General features: G+C 44.1%; 1 protein-coding gene across 1 annotated transcript in view; it reads left to right on the forward strand.

Moving 5' to 3' along the window:
* LOC144593200 (piezo-type mechanosensitive ion channel component 2-like) overlaps positions 1–20,001 on the forward strand; it is a 482,240-nt gene that overhangs the window by 393,237 nt on the left and 69,002 nt on the right. Inside the window, exons 19-25 of the mRNA XM_078398688.1 lie at positions 1,703–1,839; positions 5,601–5,764; positions 7,397–7,573; positions 10,602–10,730; positions 11,707–11,907; positions 13,711–13,915; positions 19,824–19,925. Of these exons, the coding sequence (XP_078254814.1) occupies positions 1,703–1,839; positions 5,601–5,764; positions 7,397–7,573; positions 10,602–10,730; positions 11,707–11,907; positions 13,711–13,915; positions 19,824–19,925 (1,115 nt within the window). The remainder of the gene's footprint in view (positions 1–1,702; positions 1,840–5,600; positions 5,765–7,396; positions 7,574–10,601; positions 10,731–11,706; positions 11,908–13,710; positions 13,916–19,823; positions 19,926–20,001) is intronic.

Below are 20,001 nucleotides of genomic sequence, written 5' to 3' on the forward strand. Positions count from 1 at the left end.
ATGGATTGATGCCCTCACGCCCTTTTGGTGCCAGCAACCATAGAAGAATGAATGCCACCTAATATTATGTGCTGGCATTGGAGAGGGTCCAGAGGAGGTTTATGAGAAATATCCCGGGGATGATTGGGTTAACATATGATGAGCGTTTGACGGCACTGGGCTTGTACTCGCTGGAGTTTAAAAGGGTGAGGGGGGGGCCTCATTGAAACTTACCGAATAGGAAAGGCCTGGATAGAGCGGATATGCAGAGGATGTTTACACTAGTGGGAGAGTCTAAGACCAGAGGCCATAGCCACGGAATAAAAGGGCGTACCTTTAGAAAGGAGATAAGGAGGAATTTCTTCAATCAGAGGGCGGTGAATTTATGGAATTCATTGCCACAGACGGCTGTGGAAGCCAAATCAATTGATATTTTTAAGTTGGAGATTGATAGATTCTTGATTAGTACAGGTGTCAGGGGTTATGCAGAAAAAAGCAGGAGAATGGGGTTGAGAGGGAAAGATAGATAGACAATAGACAATAGGTGCAGGAGTAGGCCATTCAGCCCTTCTAGCTAGCACCACCATTCAATGTGATCATGGCTGATCATTCTCAATCAGTACCCCGTTCCTGCCTTCTCCCCATACCCCCTGACTCCACTATCCTTAAGAGCTTTATCTAGCTCTCTCTAGATCAGCCATGATTGAATGGTGGAGTAGACTTGATGGGCCGAATGGCTTAATTCTGCTCCGATAACTTATGAACATTAACTAATTTTTTTGGTATTGTATCAGTGTATTATTGTCACATGTACCAAGATACAGTGAAAAGCTATTGTTAAGCTTAAGGTAAAGTTGTATTATTGATCTATGCTGCCACCATGTATAGCTTGTGGGGAGAGCGCATGATCTAGGCTTCCTTCCAAAGCATGCAAGTTGCCTTCCTTCACTTTATAAAATATGCACATCTGCTGCTGGCAAGTAAGTATTTTGTCACTTCCAATTTCAACAAACAGAATGATTTTATAAAATATGTACCTCTAACCCAACGACGGACGGCAGCTCAGATTGAAACAAACCTCAGATCTGGAATGGCAATTACTGTGTGAATGTAACAATGTTTTGCAAAGGTCAACACTGAATGAAGGCGATTGCATGTCCTGTCCAGAAATGCACGTTGCTTCAGCACTGAATCTAAAATAGACAGCGGAGTGAAGCAGTTAACCACATACGGAGAAGATAGTAAACTGTGTGTGTGGCTTGATGCAGATCTTTTGTATTATTCTTTACATAAAGCGCTGTACTCATCTTCTTTTTCTTCCTGTGTGAATTACTCTGTACAGAATCAAGCTATACATGTCAAATCGACAGAATGCGTAAGTCTTCCCCAAAGACATGAAATGCTTGCTCTCACTTGTCACCATTTCATGCTCTCAGCTTAAACTGTGACAATTTTCTCCCTCGGGGAAAATGTCAAGTTTAGACTTGAATCATTATCTTGAAGCAGCAATTATAATGCGTAGCTGTTTTAGACAGTTACTTCATGTGCCAAACATGTTATTCTACTAACTCTAACATGCTCATATGGAGAAACATGCGTCAACAAAACAAAAAAACTAGAATGAATTGCTTGACATTCTGTGACAAGACACCCCTGAACTTAATCCTGCTAGGGCCACAACTTGCACTTAACGTCTTCCTAACAGCCTGATATCTCACAACAGGCTGGTGAATCAGGACGGGAGTCTGCCTGACATCGGCATGATGAATATTAACACCAGTTCTCAGAAAGAGGAAAGAACGGAGGATAAAAAGCCAGAGGGTGAAGAGACTGAGGAGGAGGAGGAGGACGATTCCAGAGGTGATTGATTTTATCTTCCTTGAAGAAAGACTTCAGGCATTTTCTGTCTTCAGACGTTTTGGAGATACAATCCTGGCAATTGTTCCAGTTGTATCTGTTGGTAGATAATGGAGCAAAACACAAAGTTCAGGAGGATCTCAGCAGGTCAGGCAGCGCCCATGGAGGAAACGGACAGGCGACCTTTCAGCTAGGGACCCTTCTTCAGAAGCTAAACCTATCTTACGAAGGGTCTCGACCCAAATCATCACCTATTCCTTTCCTCCAAAGCTGCTGCCTGACCCGCTGAGTTACTCCAGCTTTTTGTGTCTATCTTCTACCTTACACTTATTCTTAGTATGATTGTGCCTACGGTATAGCAGGATTGTCACTGAACTGTATGAACAAAAAAAAGAATTTCACTGCACCTAGGTACATATGCCAATAAAGTACCATTGGAATCTGAAGTCTGGGAAGGGGCCCCAACCCAAAACATCGCCTGTTCATTCCTTCCTGAATCTGAAGAAGGATCCTCGTTCAAAACATCACCTGTTCATTCCCTCACTAGGCGCTTGAGTTTCTTCAGCGCTTTGAGTTTTGCTATTGACAGAAGGAATGTACGGTGGCCCAGTAGATTTGCTGCCTTAGGGCACCAGAGACCCGGGTGCTGTCTGCGTGGGATTTGTACGTCCTTCCTGTGACCGCGTGGGTTTTCCCCGGTTGCTCCGGTTTCCTCCCACACTACAAAGTGTTCAGGATTTGTAGGTTAATTGGCATTGTAAATTATCCCTAGTATATAGGATAGTGCCAGTGCATGGGGTGATCGCTGATCGGCACGGATTTGGTGGGCCAAAGACTAAAGCCATTGATAAATAAATCCAGGTGTAGATACATGATTTGAAAATCAAATAAACTACTGATCCTGGAAATTTGAAATAAAAATATAAAATACTGGAGTAACTATAAATCTGACAGAACCACAAAAGAAGAAACAGTTAATATTTAAGGTCTGGGACCTTCTGTTAGTACAGGTGAGTTGAGAGGAAAAAAAAGTTCGTTTCAGTCGAACAGAAGACGAGAGAGGATATTTTTAAGGTGTAGATTGACAGATTCTTGATTAGTATGGGTGTCAGGGCTTGTGAGGAGAAGGCAGGAGAATGAGAAAGATAAATCAACCATGATTGAATGGCAGAGTAGACTTGATGGGCCGAATGAACTAATTCTGCTCCTTGGAACTTATGAACTCATGAGGAATGTGTAGAATACAGAGAAAACTGCTGAAAAGGGTAAAGTGGGAAATTACCAGAACATGGAAGCTTCTGTGTCTGTGCGTTGTGTTGTAAATGGCTAGGTTGTGCAATCTGCCAGCAGCCCAGACAAAATGACATTATTAATTGAGTGGTATTCAATGTGCAAAGCCACTCAAGTAATTAATGAACACATAGAATGAATTGTGATAAATCCCCTGTGGAAGTTCACCCTCTCTATAAAACCTTCAGAATGCAAACATTTTCATCGTTGTGGTCTTATCCTGTATTTATATTGTGAGGAAAGGAATGTATATCACATGCCTCAGATATTGCGTAGGATTTACTGCTCAGATAGCGGCCATTTAATCCCATTGAGGGGCACTTGGGCGAGGAATTGTTGCTTCCTGTTGTGGTGGGTTTAGGAGAGGCTTGGGAGGGTTAAAGTATCTTTGCACGGTAAACACTCACCAAGTCTAGTTCCTCTCAAATCATTGTAATATTGGTTGCAAGCAAGAGTGCAGTGGATCCCTGAGGATTCGAACGGCAAACGGTATGTTAAATCATCGCCAGCACAGGCCCTGGTGGGGGCAACCTTACATGAGTGATAATCATGTGTAGGAAAATAACTGCAGATGCTGGTTCAAATTGAAGGTAGACACAAAATGTTGGAGTAACTCAGCGGGTCAGGCAGCATCTCAGGAGAGAAGGAATGGGCGACGTTTCGGGCCGAGACCCTTCTTCAGACTGATCGACGTTTCGGGTCGAGACCCTTCTTCAGACTGATGAACTGAAGTCCGAAGAAGGGTCTAGACCCGAAATGTCACCCATTCCTTCTCTCTGAAATGCTGCCTGAACCGCTGAGTTACTCCAGCATGAGTAATAGATAATAGACAATAGGTGCAGGAGTAGGCCATTCGGCCCTTCGAGCCAGCACCACCATTCAATGTGATCATTCTCAATCAGTACCCCGTTCCTGCCTTCTCCCCATACCCCCTGACTCCACTATCCTTAAGAGCTCTATCTATCTCTCTCTTGAATGCATTCAGAGAATTGGCCTCCACTGCCTTCTGAGGCAGTGTATTCCACAGATTTACAACTCTCTGACGGAAAAAGTTTTTCCTCATCTCCGTTCTAAATGGCCTATCATAGTTACTGTAGAGAACCAGCAAATGGGCAGGTGGTCTCTCAACCCCATCCTGCAATCCACTGCTGTGATGAATGAGCTGGAGTGTACATTAAATGTACAACTTTTATATGACGGGATTATATACATTTGACCCAAAATGTCACCTATCCATGTTCTCCAATCATTCCTCTCTTGCTGTTTTTACTCCAGCACTGTGTGTCCCTTTCACTCAGATGGCGGTGGGTATATGGAACAAGGTGCAGATGAGATAGATGAGGCAGGTATTATAATAACATTTAAAAGACACTTGGACAGGTAGTTGGATAAGAATAATTTAGAGGGACATGGATAAAACGCAGGCAAACCGGACTAACTTAGATGGGGCATCTAGGTTGGCAAGATGCTTGGTTATCTCTATAATTGGGGGCAGCACAGTGGCACAGCAGTTAGAGTTGCTGCCTCACAGCGCCAGAGACCCGGGTACGATCCTGACCACGGGTGCTGTCTGTACGGAGTTTGTACGTTCTCCCTGTGATCGCGTGGGTTTTCTCCGGGTGCTCCAGTTTCTTCCCACACTCTAAAGGTGTATAGGTTTGTAGGTTAATTGAGCAGTAAAATTGTACATTGTTCCTAGTGAGGAGGATAACATGGGGTGTATGGGGTGATTCTTGGTCGGCGCTGACTCAATGGGCCGAAGGCCCTATGTCTGCTCTGTATCTCTAAAGTCTAAAGGTATGGATGAGTTGGGCTGAAGGCCCTGTTACCATTATGGATGGCTATGTGTCCTTAACTACCTAACTAATCCAAGAGATTCAAGATTCAAGATATCTTTATTTGTCATCCAAAAAACAAGTTTTTTGGACGAAATTTAGTCACCCACAGTCCAATAATAAAACCAATAAAACAAGCAAATTACACAACCCCAACCAACACACAAAAAAAAGAAACATCCATCACAGTGAGTCTCCTCCAGTCCCCTCCTCACTGTGATGGAAGGCCAGAATGTCTTTTCCCTTCCCCTGCTGTCTTCTCCCGCGGTCAGGCTGGTGTCGTTGCCACGTTCCAGGCCGCGCCGGACGGTGAAGGGTCCGCAGCGGGCCGAACCAAGGCCCGCGATCCGGGGCGGGCGAACACGCTGTCGCTGTTGCTGCCGCTGTTGCTGCACGTCAGGGCGGTCGTGGCTCCCGACATTGAAGACCCCGCCGAGCAGAGTAAAATCCCGCGGCCTATCCATTCTCCCATTATCCCTTTGTTTTGGGATGCATCTATACTGGACCCCCCATGTTTGGAGACTTGCATGCCAGAACATTATGGTTTCAATGGTAATGAATAGCTGAGCAGCTGTTCTTAATTTTAAGAAATAATTTCTCCCGGATAATGAAATAGTTTTCTCTTTCCCATCCATTTAGAGGGAAAAGCAAATAAATGGCACTTGGTAATTGACCGGCTGACTGTACTGTTCCTGAAATTTATGGAGTCTTTCCACAAACTACAAATAATGGCGTGGTGGATTTTGGAACTGCACATCATCAAAATTGTGTCATTTTACATTATTTGGATTTCATTGAAAGAGGTAAGTGTGAAACCAAAATCAACATTTCATGAAGCCCAAATGTATTTTACATTAAAATCTCACCAAACACATGTAAAATCTGAATGTTGGAGACTGTATAGCTGGAATAGTTGCTTTTCATTGCACGGAAGGATGAATGCAGTTGTCATCATATCATAATTCACACTGCTGTTTATTTGTCTTCAATATTTGTAATGGCCTTGGATTTTCGCCACTGTGCCAATAGAACTGCTTCATTCCTTACATTTTACTGCTCAATCTACTCCAAAACTACTGGCAAATTCAGATGGCAGATTTGACCCCTCGAAACCTACCTCGTTAGCTGCCCGTTCTGATATCTCCATATGCTGCAGCAAGAAATAATTTCATTGTTCCATTGATGTATATATGACAATTAAACACTCTTGACTTGACTCTTGCCTAGAAATAGTCATAGAGTCGTGCAGCGTGGAAAAGGGCCCTTCAGCCCAACTGGCCCACACCGACCAACACTTCCCATCTACACTAGTCCCACCTGCCTGCATTTAGTACATATACCTCTAAACCTGTCCTATCCATGTACCTGTCTAAATGTTTCTTAAACGTTGCGATAGTACCTGCCTCAACTTGCTCCACCGGCAGCTCGTTTCATACACCCATCACCCTTTTCTGTGAAAAAGTTACCCCTCAGATTCCCATTAAATCTTTCCCCTCACTTTCAACCTATGTCCTCTGGTTCTCGATTCCCCTATGCTAGGCAAGAAACTCTGTTTAACTGACCTCGTCCTCTCATGATCCTATACACATCGAGACGATCACATCTCATCCTCCTGCGCTCGAAATCTTGGCTTCACAAAGTTCCTCTAAATGCCTTGATAAAACGTTCTATACTAGAGGTGTTACATGAATGTATACTGTTATTGTGCTTGGTGGTACTCATGGTTATACTCATGGTGACATTGTTCTACCAGTCACATGTAATTGTGAGCTCCAGTAGCCTTAATTGTAACAATGAGTGCCAGTAGTTTCAAGCAACTACAAATTCTAATCATGATAACCAAGTCTACAATTCTGATTCCCTATGTACGATTGTGTCTTGATGGGAGCGCAGATTTGTATCTTCTCCACTGATAAAGACAATAAGACCATTAAATATGGGATCAGAATTAGGCCATCCAACCCATCGAGTGTGTCCCTCTAAACCCCATTCTCTTGCCTTCTCCCTGTAACCATTGACGTCCTTGCAAATCAAGAATCTATGAATCTCCGCTTGAAATATATCCAAGGACTTGGCCTCCACAGCCGTCTGTGGCAATAAATTCCACAGATTCACCACCCTCTGGCTAAAGAAATTCCTCCACATCTCCATTCTAAAGGTACGTACTTTTATTCAGAGGCTGAGTTCTCTGGTCCTAGAGTCCCCACTACTGGAAACATCCTCTCCACATCCATCCGATCTAGGCCTTTCATTCCCCAAACTGCATCCAATGCAAGCACAACAAACATGTTAGTAAAACTGGCTAAAGAAATTGCTCCTCTTTTCTTTAAGGTAAAGTAATCATACTGTTTCCACGTGTATTCTACTGTTTGATCTGCATTGTCAAAGTGTGCCAGGCTGATCTGAGTCTATATACTCTTACAATATTCCTACAGGTTTCCCTTCTGAATTACGTCTTCCTAATCTCATGGGCATTTGCTTTGCCTTACGTAAAGTTGCGTCCATTGGCATCGAGTGTCTGTACAGTCATGACCTGCATAATCATTGTGTGCAAAATGTTGTATCAATTGGCCTCTGTTCAACCTCAAAACTACTCCTCTAACTGTACAATTGTAAGTATGTTATTTAAACTTCAATTGCAAGTTTAGTTTAGTTTGGAGATACAGCGCGGAAACAGGCCCACCGAATGCATGGCGTCCAGTGATCCCAGCACATTAACACCATACTACACACACTAGGGACAAAATTACAATTTGACCAAGCCAATTAACCTACAGATCTATACGTCTTTTGAAACATGGAAACATAGAAACATAGAAAATAGGTGCAGGAGGAGGCCATTCGGCCCTTCGAGCCAGCACCGCCATTCATTTTGATCATGGCTGATCATCCACATGGCTGACCTGTGCCCAACTTCTCCCCATATCCCTTGATTCCGCTAGCCCCTAGCCCCTAACTAACTCTCTCTTAAATTCATCCAGTGATTTGGCCTCCACTGCCCTCTGTGGCAGAGAATTCCACAAATTCACAACTCTCTGGGTGAAAAAGTTTTTTCTCACCTCAGTTTTAAATGGCCTCCCCTTTATTCCAAGACTGTGGCCCCTGGTTCTGGACTCGCCCAACATTGGGAACAATTTTCCTGCATCTAGCTTGTCCTGTCCTTTTATAATTTTATATGTCTCTATAAGATTTTGAGTGTGGGAGGAAACCGGAGCTCCCTGAGAAAACCTACGCAGGTCACGAGGAGAACATACAAACTCCGTACAGATAGCACCCATTGTTAGGATTCTGGCGCTGTAAGACAGCGACTCTACCACTGCGCCACATAGAAACATAGAAACTAGGCCACCATGCTGCCCACTAATTATTAAGTGCTCACTAATTATTAGGAATGCAAAATAATATAATAACCCTGCATTAAAGGCCTCTCGTTCCTTGTCTAACATGTCCTTAAAAACACAATTTTTAAGAAAAGTAACAGTGACCACATTTTGGTTGAACAAGGACAAAATATTAGGTCTGTTAAAGGTAGCTTTCTGATATGATGATAAAGTCAGGGCTGGTTTTCATAAGTCTTGCTGATGGAAACACACGCAGTCACAATGTGAACATGCAAACTCCACACTGACAGCACTCAAAGTCAGGATCGAACCAAGGTCTCTGGCACAGTGAGCAGCAGCTCTACCAGCTGTGCCACCCTTTAACTTTGTCATACTGATTGAAAAGAGGCATTCCTGGAGTAGCATTACTGTGTGGAAGGTCAGGAGATCCAGAACAGAGATGAAATCTGGAAATCTTATTGTTAGCGGAATCAAGGGATACGGGGAGAAGGCAGGAACGGGTTACTGATTGTGGATGATCAGCCATGATCACATTGAATGGCACTGCTGACTCAAAGGGCCAAATGGCCTACTCCTATACCTATTGTCTATGTATCTATGATTCTAACCTGACATTTGAGGGAGGTTTTGATGGCTTTTTTGTTTAGGATTTAGTGATGGCGAACGGTTACCGTATCAGCAAAGTTAGAAACCCATAAACAATGTAATAAAAAAGATAGATTCCACACAGACTTGTCCTTCATCTAATTCCCATTGTTTTCTCCTGACTGCTCCAAGTTGATTTTTGTAATTTGGATGCTATGTTTTCAAGGCTTGCTAACTGCCAATTAGCTGCAATGTTTTCAATCCCACTTAAAAAAAACATTCATTTTTCCCAAATAACTTGTGCTGTGTTAAATGGGATATTTAAGTTAATTTCTCCCCTGCTAAAATATTTTTAAATCTTTTTGAAATATAGCATATTATCACCAGAGTTATGCTATTTTTCTAAGCGCATGAACCTAGAATTTTGAAATATATCATTTGATATTCTCTATGTTAATTTTATCTAAACTTTATATCTTAATTTTTTTTGTAATGCTTGTTATTATTAGTTGTTAAAATAATATAAACAGTTGCTAAATACAAATCCATGGTTTATAAGTATGTAGGAAGGAACTACAGATGCTGGTTTACACCAAAGATAGACACAAAATGCTGGAGCAAATCAGAGGGTCAGGCAGCATCTCTGGAGCAAAGAAATAGGTGATGTTTTGGGTCGAGACCCTTCTTCAGACTCGGTGGGCTGATGGGCCTGTTTCCTCTATCTCTAAATTGGCATTGTATCTCGAAACTAAACTAAACTTAACTAAACATGCAGATTGAGGTGGCTAATTGGCCACTGTAAATTGTTCTTGTCCATAAATGAATGGTGGTGAAGGGATACAAACAGTGAAACTAGCAAGATGACTGTTTCCTTTCATTATCACCTTTTCCCCACCCAACAATGCACCATTGTGGGCTCCACCTTTCTTGAGTCATCGGTGCCAGCTCCAGAATAAGCGCCTCTACCACTGCGCCACATAGAAACATAGAAACATAGAAACTAGGCCATCATGCTGCCCGCTAATTATTAAGTGCTCACTAATTATTAGGAATGCAAAATAATATAATAACCCTGCATTAATGGCCTCTCGTTCCTTGTCTAACGTGTCCTTAAAAACACAATTTTTAAGAAAAGTAACATCGGTGCCAGCTCTAATTTGTTATGAGCCTTTTCATACCTCTAGTTTCCCTCTCCCCTGACTCTCAGTCTGAAGAAGAGTCTCGACCCGAAACGTCACCTATTGCTTTGCCCCAAAGATGCTGCCTGACCCGTTGAGTTACTCCAACAATTTGTTTAGTAAATTACAAATTAAAACACAAAAGTATGTAGTATAACTCCAGAATAAGTGCCCAACTAAGAAAATTCAAGCCCAAAGCCAAAGTATTATCTAACTATCTAATTAAATATACCAACTTATGCTAGCGACAATAAATAACTCCGTATGCAAACAACAGCCACCTACATGTTAACTAGCTCTTTAAAAAAAATTATATCGATGCAAGTATATCATTAGGTTTATCAAGTGTTTTATTTACTAGTTTATTGTTTATTGGCATGTGTACCGATGTACAGTGAAAAACTTTTGTGTCTATCTTCCATGATTTATATAAAATGCTACCTCATTTCAGAAAAGGAAGGTTAAGTAAGTTGCATTTAGTACAATTAGTTATTTAAATTTTATCTGAATGTTTATCTGAATATTTAATTCCTCAGCCACAACTGAATGAGACAAATGTAGAGAGCTTTGCGAGACTGAACAGCTCGGTACTCTACTCTAGCCCTGTGGACCCAGCAAACTGGATTGGCCTCAAGAAGTCTTCTCCCCTTCTAGTGTACCTTAAGGTATGGCTGTTTACAGATTCCCAAATTAAAATTGTTAGTGATTCTCGCATGTATTCACTTCATCACACAAGGGACTCAGTATACTGGCACGAGTGAGTTTTAAGTACACATTTAGTATTCAAATTTTAAGAGTATTCTTCACAGAACCATCTTTATTTGGTCTTTAACCAAAATAAAGAGTAGGCTAAACTGTCGATTAGAAACAGTGAAAACACAGAATAAAGCAAATGGAACCACACCTAGCAAAAAAACTGTAAGGAGGTTGAATTTACTATTCCCGTCCTAATTGTGGGTGCTGTAAACATGTTGTCAAGCTGGAAAGGGTGCAGAGAAGATTTACAAGGATGTTGCCAGGACTTGAAGGACTGAGCTATAGGGAGAGGTGGAGCAGGCCAGATCTTTATTCCTTGGAGTGCAGGAGGATGAGAGGTGATTTAATAGACGTGTTTAAAATTATGAGAGGAATAGATAGGGTAAATGTACAGAATCTCTTACCCAGAGTATGGGAATTGAGAACCAGAGGGCATAGGTTTAAGGTGAGGGGGCAAAGGTTTAATAGGAACCTGAAGGGCAACATTTTTACACAAAGGGTGGTGGATATACGAGCTACCAGAGGAGGTAGGTGAGGCAGGTACACAAGATTTAAGAAACATTTGAACAGGAGCATGGATAGGAAAGATTTAGAGGGATATGGGCCAAACAGAGGCAGGTGGGACTAGTGTATGTTGATCGGTGTGGGCAAATTAGATGTGTTTAAGATCATGAGAGGAATAGACAGGCTAAATGCACAGTCTTTTACCCAGAGTAGGGGAATCATGAACCACAGGACGGTTACATTCCTAATTAACTCATCATCTGAGGAAAACTTGCCTTCCTTATTCGATGCTGTGAATTTTCAAGGCAGGCAAATAAATCTAGAGTACATCTTGAGTGATTCTGATTAGCCAATGTGTTTTTTCCTCTCTCTCTTTTCCAGAACAACCTATTAATTCTTGCCGTTCTAGCATTTGAAGTGACCATCTATCGCCATCAGGAGTATTTTAGGCTCCGCAACAACCTGCCACCTCCGGTAACGAAAACCATCTTTCATGACATCACGAGGCAACATCTGGACAATGGGTTGCTAAACTGCGCCAAGTATTTCATCAACTACTTCTACTACAAGTTTGGGTTGGAGGTACATAGTTTTGAAATCCAATAGACAATAGGTGCAGGAGTAGGCCATTCAGCCCTTCGAGCCAGCACCACCATTCAATGTGATCATGGCTGATCATTCTCAATCAATACCCCGTTCCTGCCTTCTCCCCATACCCCCTGACTCCGCTATCCTTAAGAGCTCTATCTAGCTCTCTCTTGAATGCATTCAGAGAATTGGCCTCCACTGCCTTCTGAGGCAGAGCATTCCACAGATTTACAGCTCTCTGACTGAAAAGGTTTTTCCTCATCTTTGTTCTAAATGGCCTACCCCTTATTCTTAAACTGTGGCCCTTGGTTCTGGACTCCCCCAACATTGGGAACATGTTTCCTGCCTCTAACGTGTCCAACCCCTTAATAATCTTGCCATTGAGCACAAAAACAGGCCCTTTGGCCCATCTCGATCATGCCTTTCACCAAGTGCAGAAAGGATTTAGAAGGTGTTGGCTGGACTCGAGGGGCTGTGCTACAGGGAGAGGTTGGGGTGACTTTATTCCTTGGAGTGCAGGAGGAGGAGTTTTCTCCGAGTACTCCGGTTTCCACCCAAAATTCCAAGGACGTGCGGGTTTGGATTTAATTGGCTTCTGTAAACTGTCCCGAGAGTGCATGATAGAGCCAGTGTATGGGGTGGCTGTTGGTCGGCACGGTCTCGGTGGGCCGAAGGGCCTGTTTCCACGTTGTATCTCTAAAACTAAAACTAAAGCCAATGCGGTCACAGGGGGGGATGTGCAAACTCCGTAAAGACAGCACCCGTGGTCAGCATCAAACTCGGGTCTCTGGCACTGCGAGGCAGCAGCTCTCCCACTGCACCACTGTGCCGCTCCATTACAGCCCCCGATACTAAATATTACATTTTATTCTCGCCATTGTAGTCACTGTCGCCGTCACAGGTGGCCATTAGGTGAGAGTATTTACAGCCATATCTTGAACTCAGCTTCCAACTCTCATGTCCTTTCTGTCGCTGTAATGCCAATTATGAACCATCCGGCAACTGCGGACGGTTCAACAGCCCCGACCCAGGTGAACACAAAGAGGAAGATGACTGTACTTTATTACCTTCCATCACAGTGAGGAATGTGGAATCCGCTGTGCTGGATGTTTATGTTAAATTTTATTTTATGTGGCTGTGTGCCTTGTTGCTTTTCACTTAGTGTGGCTGTGTGGTAGCTCAAATTTCACTGTACCTTAATTGGTACATGTGACAATAAATTGATCTTGAAATCCTGAATTTCCACATCCATATAACCCACCTCACTCTCCATCTCAGCTTACCGCTCACTGGAGCAATCCTTCATCCATAAGCTCCTTCCACATCTAACTATCTCGATTTTTTTATTTTTTTTCTCAGCTCGCTACTTTCACCTAAAGAAGTCAGAGTGGGTCGAGTGGATGTGGAGAGGATGTTTCCACTAGTGGGAGAGTCTAGGACTAGAGGGCACAGCCACAGAATAAAAGGAGGTGCCTTTAGAAAGGAGACGAGGAGAAATTTATTTAGCCAGAGGGTGGTGAATCTGTGGATTTCATTGCCACGGACGGCTGTGTAGGCCGTAAATGGGTACTTTTAAGGCGGAGATTGGTCGATTCATGATTAGGGTGTCAAGGATTATGGGGAGAAGGCAGGAGAATGGGGTTGAGAAGGAAAGATAGATCAGCCATTATTGAATGGTGGAGTAGACTCGAAGGGCTGAATGGCCTGATTCTGCCTCTATGACATATGAACTTATGAACTAAAGTTACACCTAGCCAACTGATGGCATTTCTTTTGTTTTTTTCTCACTGCCTGCAGATATGTTTTCTGATGACGGTGAACGTGATTGGCCAACGGATGGATCTGTATGCGATGCTTCATGCCTTTTGGTTGTTTGCTTTACTCTACCGACGCCGCAGGAAAGCTATCGCGGAGATCTGGCCAAAGTACTGCTGCTTCCTGGCGTGCATTCTGACCTTCCAGTACCTGCTGTGCATCGGCATCCCACCCGCTGCCTGCAAAGGTACAAGTAGTGCCCTTCCTCAGTGGTTGTAATCAGTATCTGAAACATTGAATATCCCGCGTGATGGAGGATTCCCATTGCACAACTGTGAGGACGAAATGTGTAAGTTCACCCTGAAATGGAGACTTGGAATCTAGGAGTCTTGGAATCCTGAAGTCTTGGAGTCCTGGAGACGTGGGAGCATTGGGAGACAAGGAATATTTGGAGTCTTTCGGATTTTCAGTCTTAGAGTCACAGAGTCAGAGACCTATACAAGGCCCCTTGGCCCTATTCCTTCCTGCTAACCAAGTTACCTAACTGAACTAGACCCACTTGCCTGCACCGAGCCCATATCTCTTAAATTCTTTCCTACCCTTGTATCTGTCTAGAGTCAAGAATGTTTTATTGTCATATGTCCCAGATAGAACAATTAAATTCTTACTTGCTGCAGCACAACAGAATATGTGAGCATAGTACACTGTAAACAATATGATAAACGAGAGAGAAAATAAATTTCAGTGTGTATATATACACATACAAGTACACACACACACACACACACATATATATATATATATATATATATACACACACTCAAACAAACAATAATAGTGTAATAATAATAATAATAATAATAATAATAATAATAATAATAATAATAATAGTCTATTGTAGTTCAGAGCTTATTTGAGGTTGTAGTGTTTAATGGCCTGATGGCTGTAGGGAAGAAGCTGTTCCTGAACCTGGACGTTCAAGTTTCCAGGCTCCTGTACCTTCTTCCTGATGGCAGGAGTGAAATGAGTGTGTGGCCAGGGTGGTGTGGGTCTCTGATGATGCTGGCAGCCTTTTTGAGGCAGCGACTCCGGTAAATCCCATCAATGGTGGGGAGGCCAGAGCTGGTGATGGACTGGACGTGTTCACAACTTTTTGCAGTCTTTTCCTCTCCTGGACGTTCAAGTTGCCGAATCAGGCCATGATGCAACCAGGCAATATGCTCTCTACTGTAGAAGTTCAAGAGAAACCTCTCTGACATACCGGATCTCCTTAATCTTCTCAGGAAGTAAAGGCATTGATGTGCTTTCTTTATAATTGTATCAGTGTGCTGGGTCCAGGAAAGATCTTTGGAAATATGCATGCCCAGGAATTTGAAGTTTTTATAGACAATAGACAATAGACAATAGGTGCAGGAGGAGGCCATTCGGCCCTTCGAGCCAGCACCGCCATTCAATGTGATCATGGCTGATCATTCTCAATCAGTACCCCGTTCCTGCCTTCTCCCCATACCCCCTGACTCCGCTATCCTTAAGAGCTCTATCTATCTACCCCCCGACTCCGCTATCCTTAAGAGCTCTATTTTTGACTCACTCCACCATCGTCCCGTTGATATAAACAGGATTGTGGGTCCACATCCTTCCTCTTCCAAAGTCCACAATCAGTTCATTGGTTTTACTGATATTGACAGCCAGGATGTTGTACAGGCACCATTTGGTCAATCGGTAGATCTCACTTCCATACTCTGACTCATCACCATCTGTAATTCGTCCAACAACGGTGGTGTCGTCGGCAAACTTGAAGATGGAGTTCGAACTATGTCCAGCTACACAGTCATGAGTTTAGAGTGAGTAGAGCAGGGAGCTGAGCACGCAGTCTTGAGGTGCTCCCGTAATGATCGTTAATGAGGAAGAAGTGTTTCTGCCAATTCGAACAGACTGTGGTCTGTGGATGAGGAAGTCGACGATCCAAATGCAGAGGGATGCGCAGAGACCCAGTTCCGTGAGCTTGGTCACCAGCTTGGAGGGGATGATTTTTTTTTTTAATCAAAAAAATGTATTCAATTATTAAAAATAATATTTACAATACAATTAAACAAACCAGAACCCACCACCATAATACAAGACAAACAAATATACTAAATGAACTACTATACAACTTGTCCAGGATGCATTCAACCCCTCACGGTGCCCAGCAGTCCTGGAAATCCCCCAGGGTGCCCGTGGACAGCGCGTAATCCCTCTCCGACACCACCTGGGCGCGGAAGCTTCTAGGGGATGATGGTATTGAACGCCGAGCTGCAGTCTATAAACAACTGCCTGACATAAGTGTTTTTATTGTCCATGTGGTCCAGTGTAGAGTGGAGAGCCAGTGAGATCTACTGTTGTGACAGTAGGCAAACTGAAGTGGGTCAAGGTTCTTGTTAGAAAATAACTGCAGATGCTGGTACAAATCGAAGGTATTTATTTCACAAAATGCTGGAGTAACTCAGCAGGTCAGGCAGCATCTCAGGGGAGAAGGAATGGGTGACGTTTCGGGTCGAGACCCTTCTTCAGACTTTGGGTCAAGGTTCTCGTTCAGGTAGGAGTAGATATCCACCATAACCAACCTGTCAAAGCATTTCATCACCACAGACGTTAGTGCCACTGGTCGATAGTCGTTGAGGCACGTCACCTTACTCATCTTGGGCACCGGTATTATTGATGCCCTCTTAAAGCAGATGGGAACCTCAGACTTCAGTAGTGAGAGGTTGAAAATGTCCACAAAACGCCAGCCAGTTGGTCTGCACAGGTTTTGAGAACTCGACCGGGTATACTGTCAGGTTCAGGCGCTTTCCGAGGGTTCACCCCCCTGAAGGATCTTCTGACGTCGGCCTCTGTGACTGATTGTAATACCATCATGCAAAACCACCACCGTATGGGGGCTCGGGAAGGCACATCAGTGTTCTCCCTATCAAAGCATGCGTAGAACGCATTGAGCCCGTCGGGAAGTGATGCTTCCCTGTCGCTTGAGCTGCCTCCTGGTTTCGCCTTGAAGGAGGTGATAGCATTCAAACTCTGCCACAGTTGTCGAACATCTGCCTCATCCTCCAGCTTGGAGCAAAAGTCCCTTTTGGCCTTTTGGATGGCCTTGTCAAGGTCATATACACCTCTGCGTCACCAGACCTGAATGCCCGGGATTTGGTCCTCCGAAGAATGCGGATCTCCTGGTTCATCCAAGGCTTCTGGTTAGGAAACGCTCGGAATGCTTTGTAGGAACACAGTCCTCCACACATTTCCTTATGAAGATTTTAACGACTGCCATATTCATTCAGGTCCGTTGCCGAGTCCTTGAACATTGCCCAGTCTACTGACTCCAAGCAGTCCCATAGTTGTTCCTCTGCCTTCCCTGACCAGCTCTGTGTAGTCCTCACTGCTGGGAGTGCGCTCTTCAGTTGTTGCCTGGATGCAGGAAGAAGCAGCACCGCTGAATGGTCGGATTTCCCAAAGTGAGGGCGAGGGATGGAGCAAAAGGCATCCTTGATGGCCATATAGCAGTAGTCACGGGTGTTTAATCCTCTGGTGCTGCAGAAGACATGTTGGTGGTAGTTTGGGAGTAATGTTTTCAGGTTGGATTTGTTGAAGTCCCCTGGCTGTGGTGGTAAAGGGTTCGGGGTACGCTGCCTGGTGCTTGTTGACCACAGCGGGCAGCTCCTCCAATGCTGGGCGGACGTCTGCCTAGGGTGGGATGTAGACAGCGATCACTTTGATGGAGGTGAATCCCCTCGGGAGGCAGAAGGGGCGGCACTTCACCGCCAGACGTTCCAGGTGCGGAGAGCATTAGTTAGGCGGAACTGCCATGTCTGAGCACCACGCAGAGTTGACCATGAGGCAGACGCCCCCGCCTCTCCCTTTCCCCGATGCCTGCGTACAGTCCATACGATGGATGGAGAAACCTTCAGGCTGGACGGCTGAGTCTGGGGAGCTGGGGGTGAGCCACGTCTCTGTGAAACAGGACACAGAGCATTCCCTCAGCTCCCTTTGGTGAAGCAGCCTTGACCTTAAGGCCTCCACTTTATTTTCCAGTGATTATAGAAAAATAGAAACATAGAAAATAGGTGCAGGAGTAGGCCATTCGGCCCTTCGAGCCTGCACTGCCATTCAATATGATCATGGCTGATCATCCAACTCAGTATCCCGTACCTGCCTTCTCTCCATACCTCCTGATCCCTTTATCCACAAGGGCCACATCTAACTCCCTCTTAAATATAGCCAATGAACTGGCCTCAACTACCTTCTGTGGCAGAGAATTCCACAGATTCACCACTCTCTGTGTGAAAAAAAACGTTCTCATCTCGGTCCTAAAAGACTTCCCCCTTATCCTTAAACTGTGACCCCCTTGTTCTGGACTTCCCCAACATCGGGAACAATCTTCCTGCATCTAGCCTGTCCAACCCCTTAAGAATTTTGTAAGTTTCTATAAGATCCCCCCTCAATCTTCTAAATTCCAGCGAGTACAAGCCGAGTCTATCCAGTCTTTCTTCATATGAAAGTCCTGCCATCCCAGGAATCAATCTGGTGAACCTTCTCTGTACTCCCTCTATGGCAAGAATATTGTACATTGAAGATTGTACATTGGCTAGTAAGATAGTAAGGATAGGGGATCGTAGTCCCCTGCGCTTCAGTCTGACTTGTAGTCCCGCCCGCCAGCCATGTTTCCGTACACAGTGGAGGCCTCCCCGGTGTTTCCAGGCACAGTACTTACTGTTCCTGCGATCCTCCGCCAGGTCGGAGATTCCCCTGCGATCGGGAATTCTCTTGCAGTCGGCAGCTCTGTTGCTGCCTCGAGATCGCATTAGCAGCTTGTCAGTTGCATCGCTGGTTTCTGCTGTTTCCTTTATACAGGTAAGCTGAGAACAACCATATTTGATGACTTTCTGCTGTGCTGTTGGCAACATGTCGCCACAGACAGACGCCATTTTGGATGCCTTTTAAATGTTATAAGTATACCTGCCTCTACTACTTCCTCTGGCAGCATGTTCCATGTAAACACCACTCTCTAAGTGAAAATGTTCCCCCGAGATCACTTTTAAATCTTGCCCCTCTCACCTCAAACCCATTCATACTAGTTTTAGACCGCCCTCGCCTGGGCAAAAGACTATGACTATTCACCTTACCGATGGCCCTCAAGATTTCACACATCTCTACAAGGTCACCCCTCAGCCTCCTCCACTCTGGGGAAAAAGACACAGCCTATCCAGCTTCACTCATAACTCCAATCCAAAACATTTTTTGCACACGTTCAGTTTACTGGCATCCTTCCTATAGCGCGGTGACCATAACTGTACAGAGTACTAAAAATGTAGCCTTACTAATGCTTTGCACAACTGTATCATGGCATCCCAACTCCTGTACTCAATACCTTGATCAATGAAAGCAAGCATGCCAAACACCTTCTTCTCCAACCTGTCTACCTTTGTCGCCACATTTGGCTTTCATCACTCACAGTATTGAGTATAGAAGTCGGGAGGTCATGTTACAGTTGTATGAGACATTGGTGAGGTCACATTTAGAGTATCGTGTTCAGTTTTGGTCACCCTGTTATGGGAAAGACGTTGTCAAGCTGGAAAGGGTGCAGAGCAGATTTACCCAGTCTTTTACCCAGAGTAGGGGAATCGAGAACCAGTGGACATAGATTTAAATTGAGGGGGGTGGGGGGGGGGGGGAGATTTAACAGGAACCTGAGGGGAAACCTTTTTACACAAAGGGTGGTAGGTGTATGGAACGAGCTACCGGGGGAGGTAGTTGAGACAGATACTATTACAACATTTAAGAAACATTTAGACAGGTACAAGGATAGAATAGATTTAGGGAGATGTGTGCCAAAGGCAAGCAGTTGGAACTAGTGTGGACAGGGCATGTTGGACGGCATGGGCAAGTTGGGCTGAAGGGCCTGTTTCCATGCTCTATGACTCTATGAATCTCGGTTGGAATGATGTCAACTGGGCACATGGACAATGAGCAGCAGGCAGATCACAGGTGAAACAGCAACAGTGTGTTTTTTGTCAGTCTACTTTCTTGTTTCTGATCTTAATGATAGCCACGTGTCCCAAAATGAAATATAGATGGATCCATTTCAATCCCTAACACCATTTTATTCGTATTGCTTTTAATTTCAGAGTATCCATGGAGATTTGCAAGTGCCAACATCAACTCAAACTTTATTAAGTGGTTGTACTTTCCAGACTTCATCATACACCCAAGTCCAACTTTTCTTATGTGTGAGTATACAGAATTTTTTTTTCAATGTCATTTTCAATGTCATGGAGATCAGAATTTTAAAACATGTTGGGATTC

The sequence above is a fragment of the Rhinoraja longicauda genome, chromosome 4, assembly GCF_053455715.1.
Source record: "Rhinoraja longicauda isolate Sanriku21f chromosome 4, sRhiLon1.1, whole genome shotgun sequence".
Lineage (NCBI taxonomy): Eukaryota > Metazoa > Chordata > Chondrichthyes > Rajiformes > Arhynchobatidae > Rhinoraja > Rhinoraja longicauda.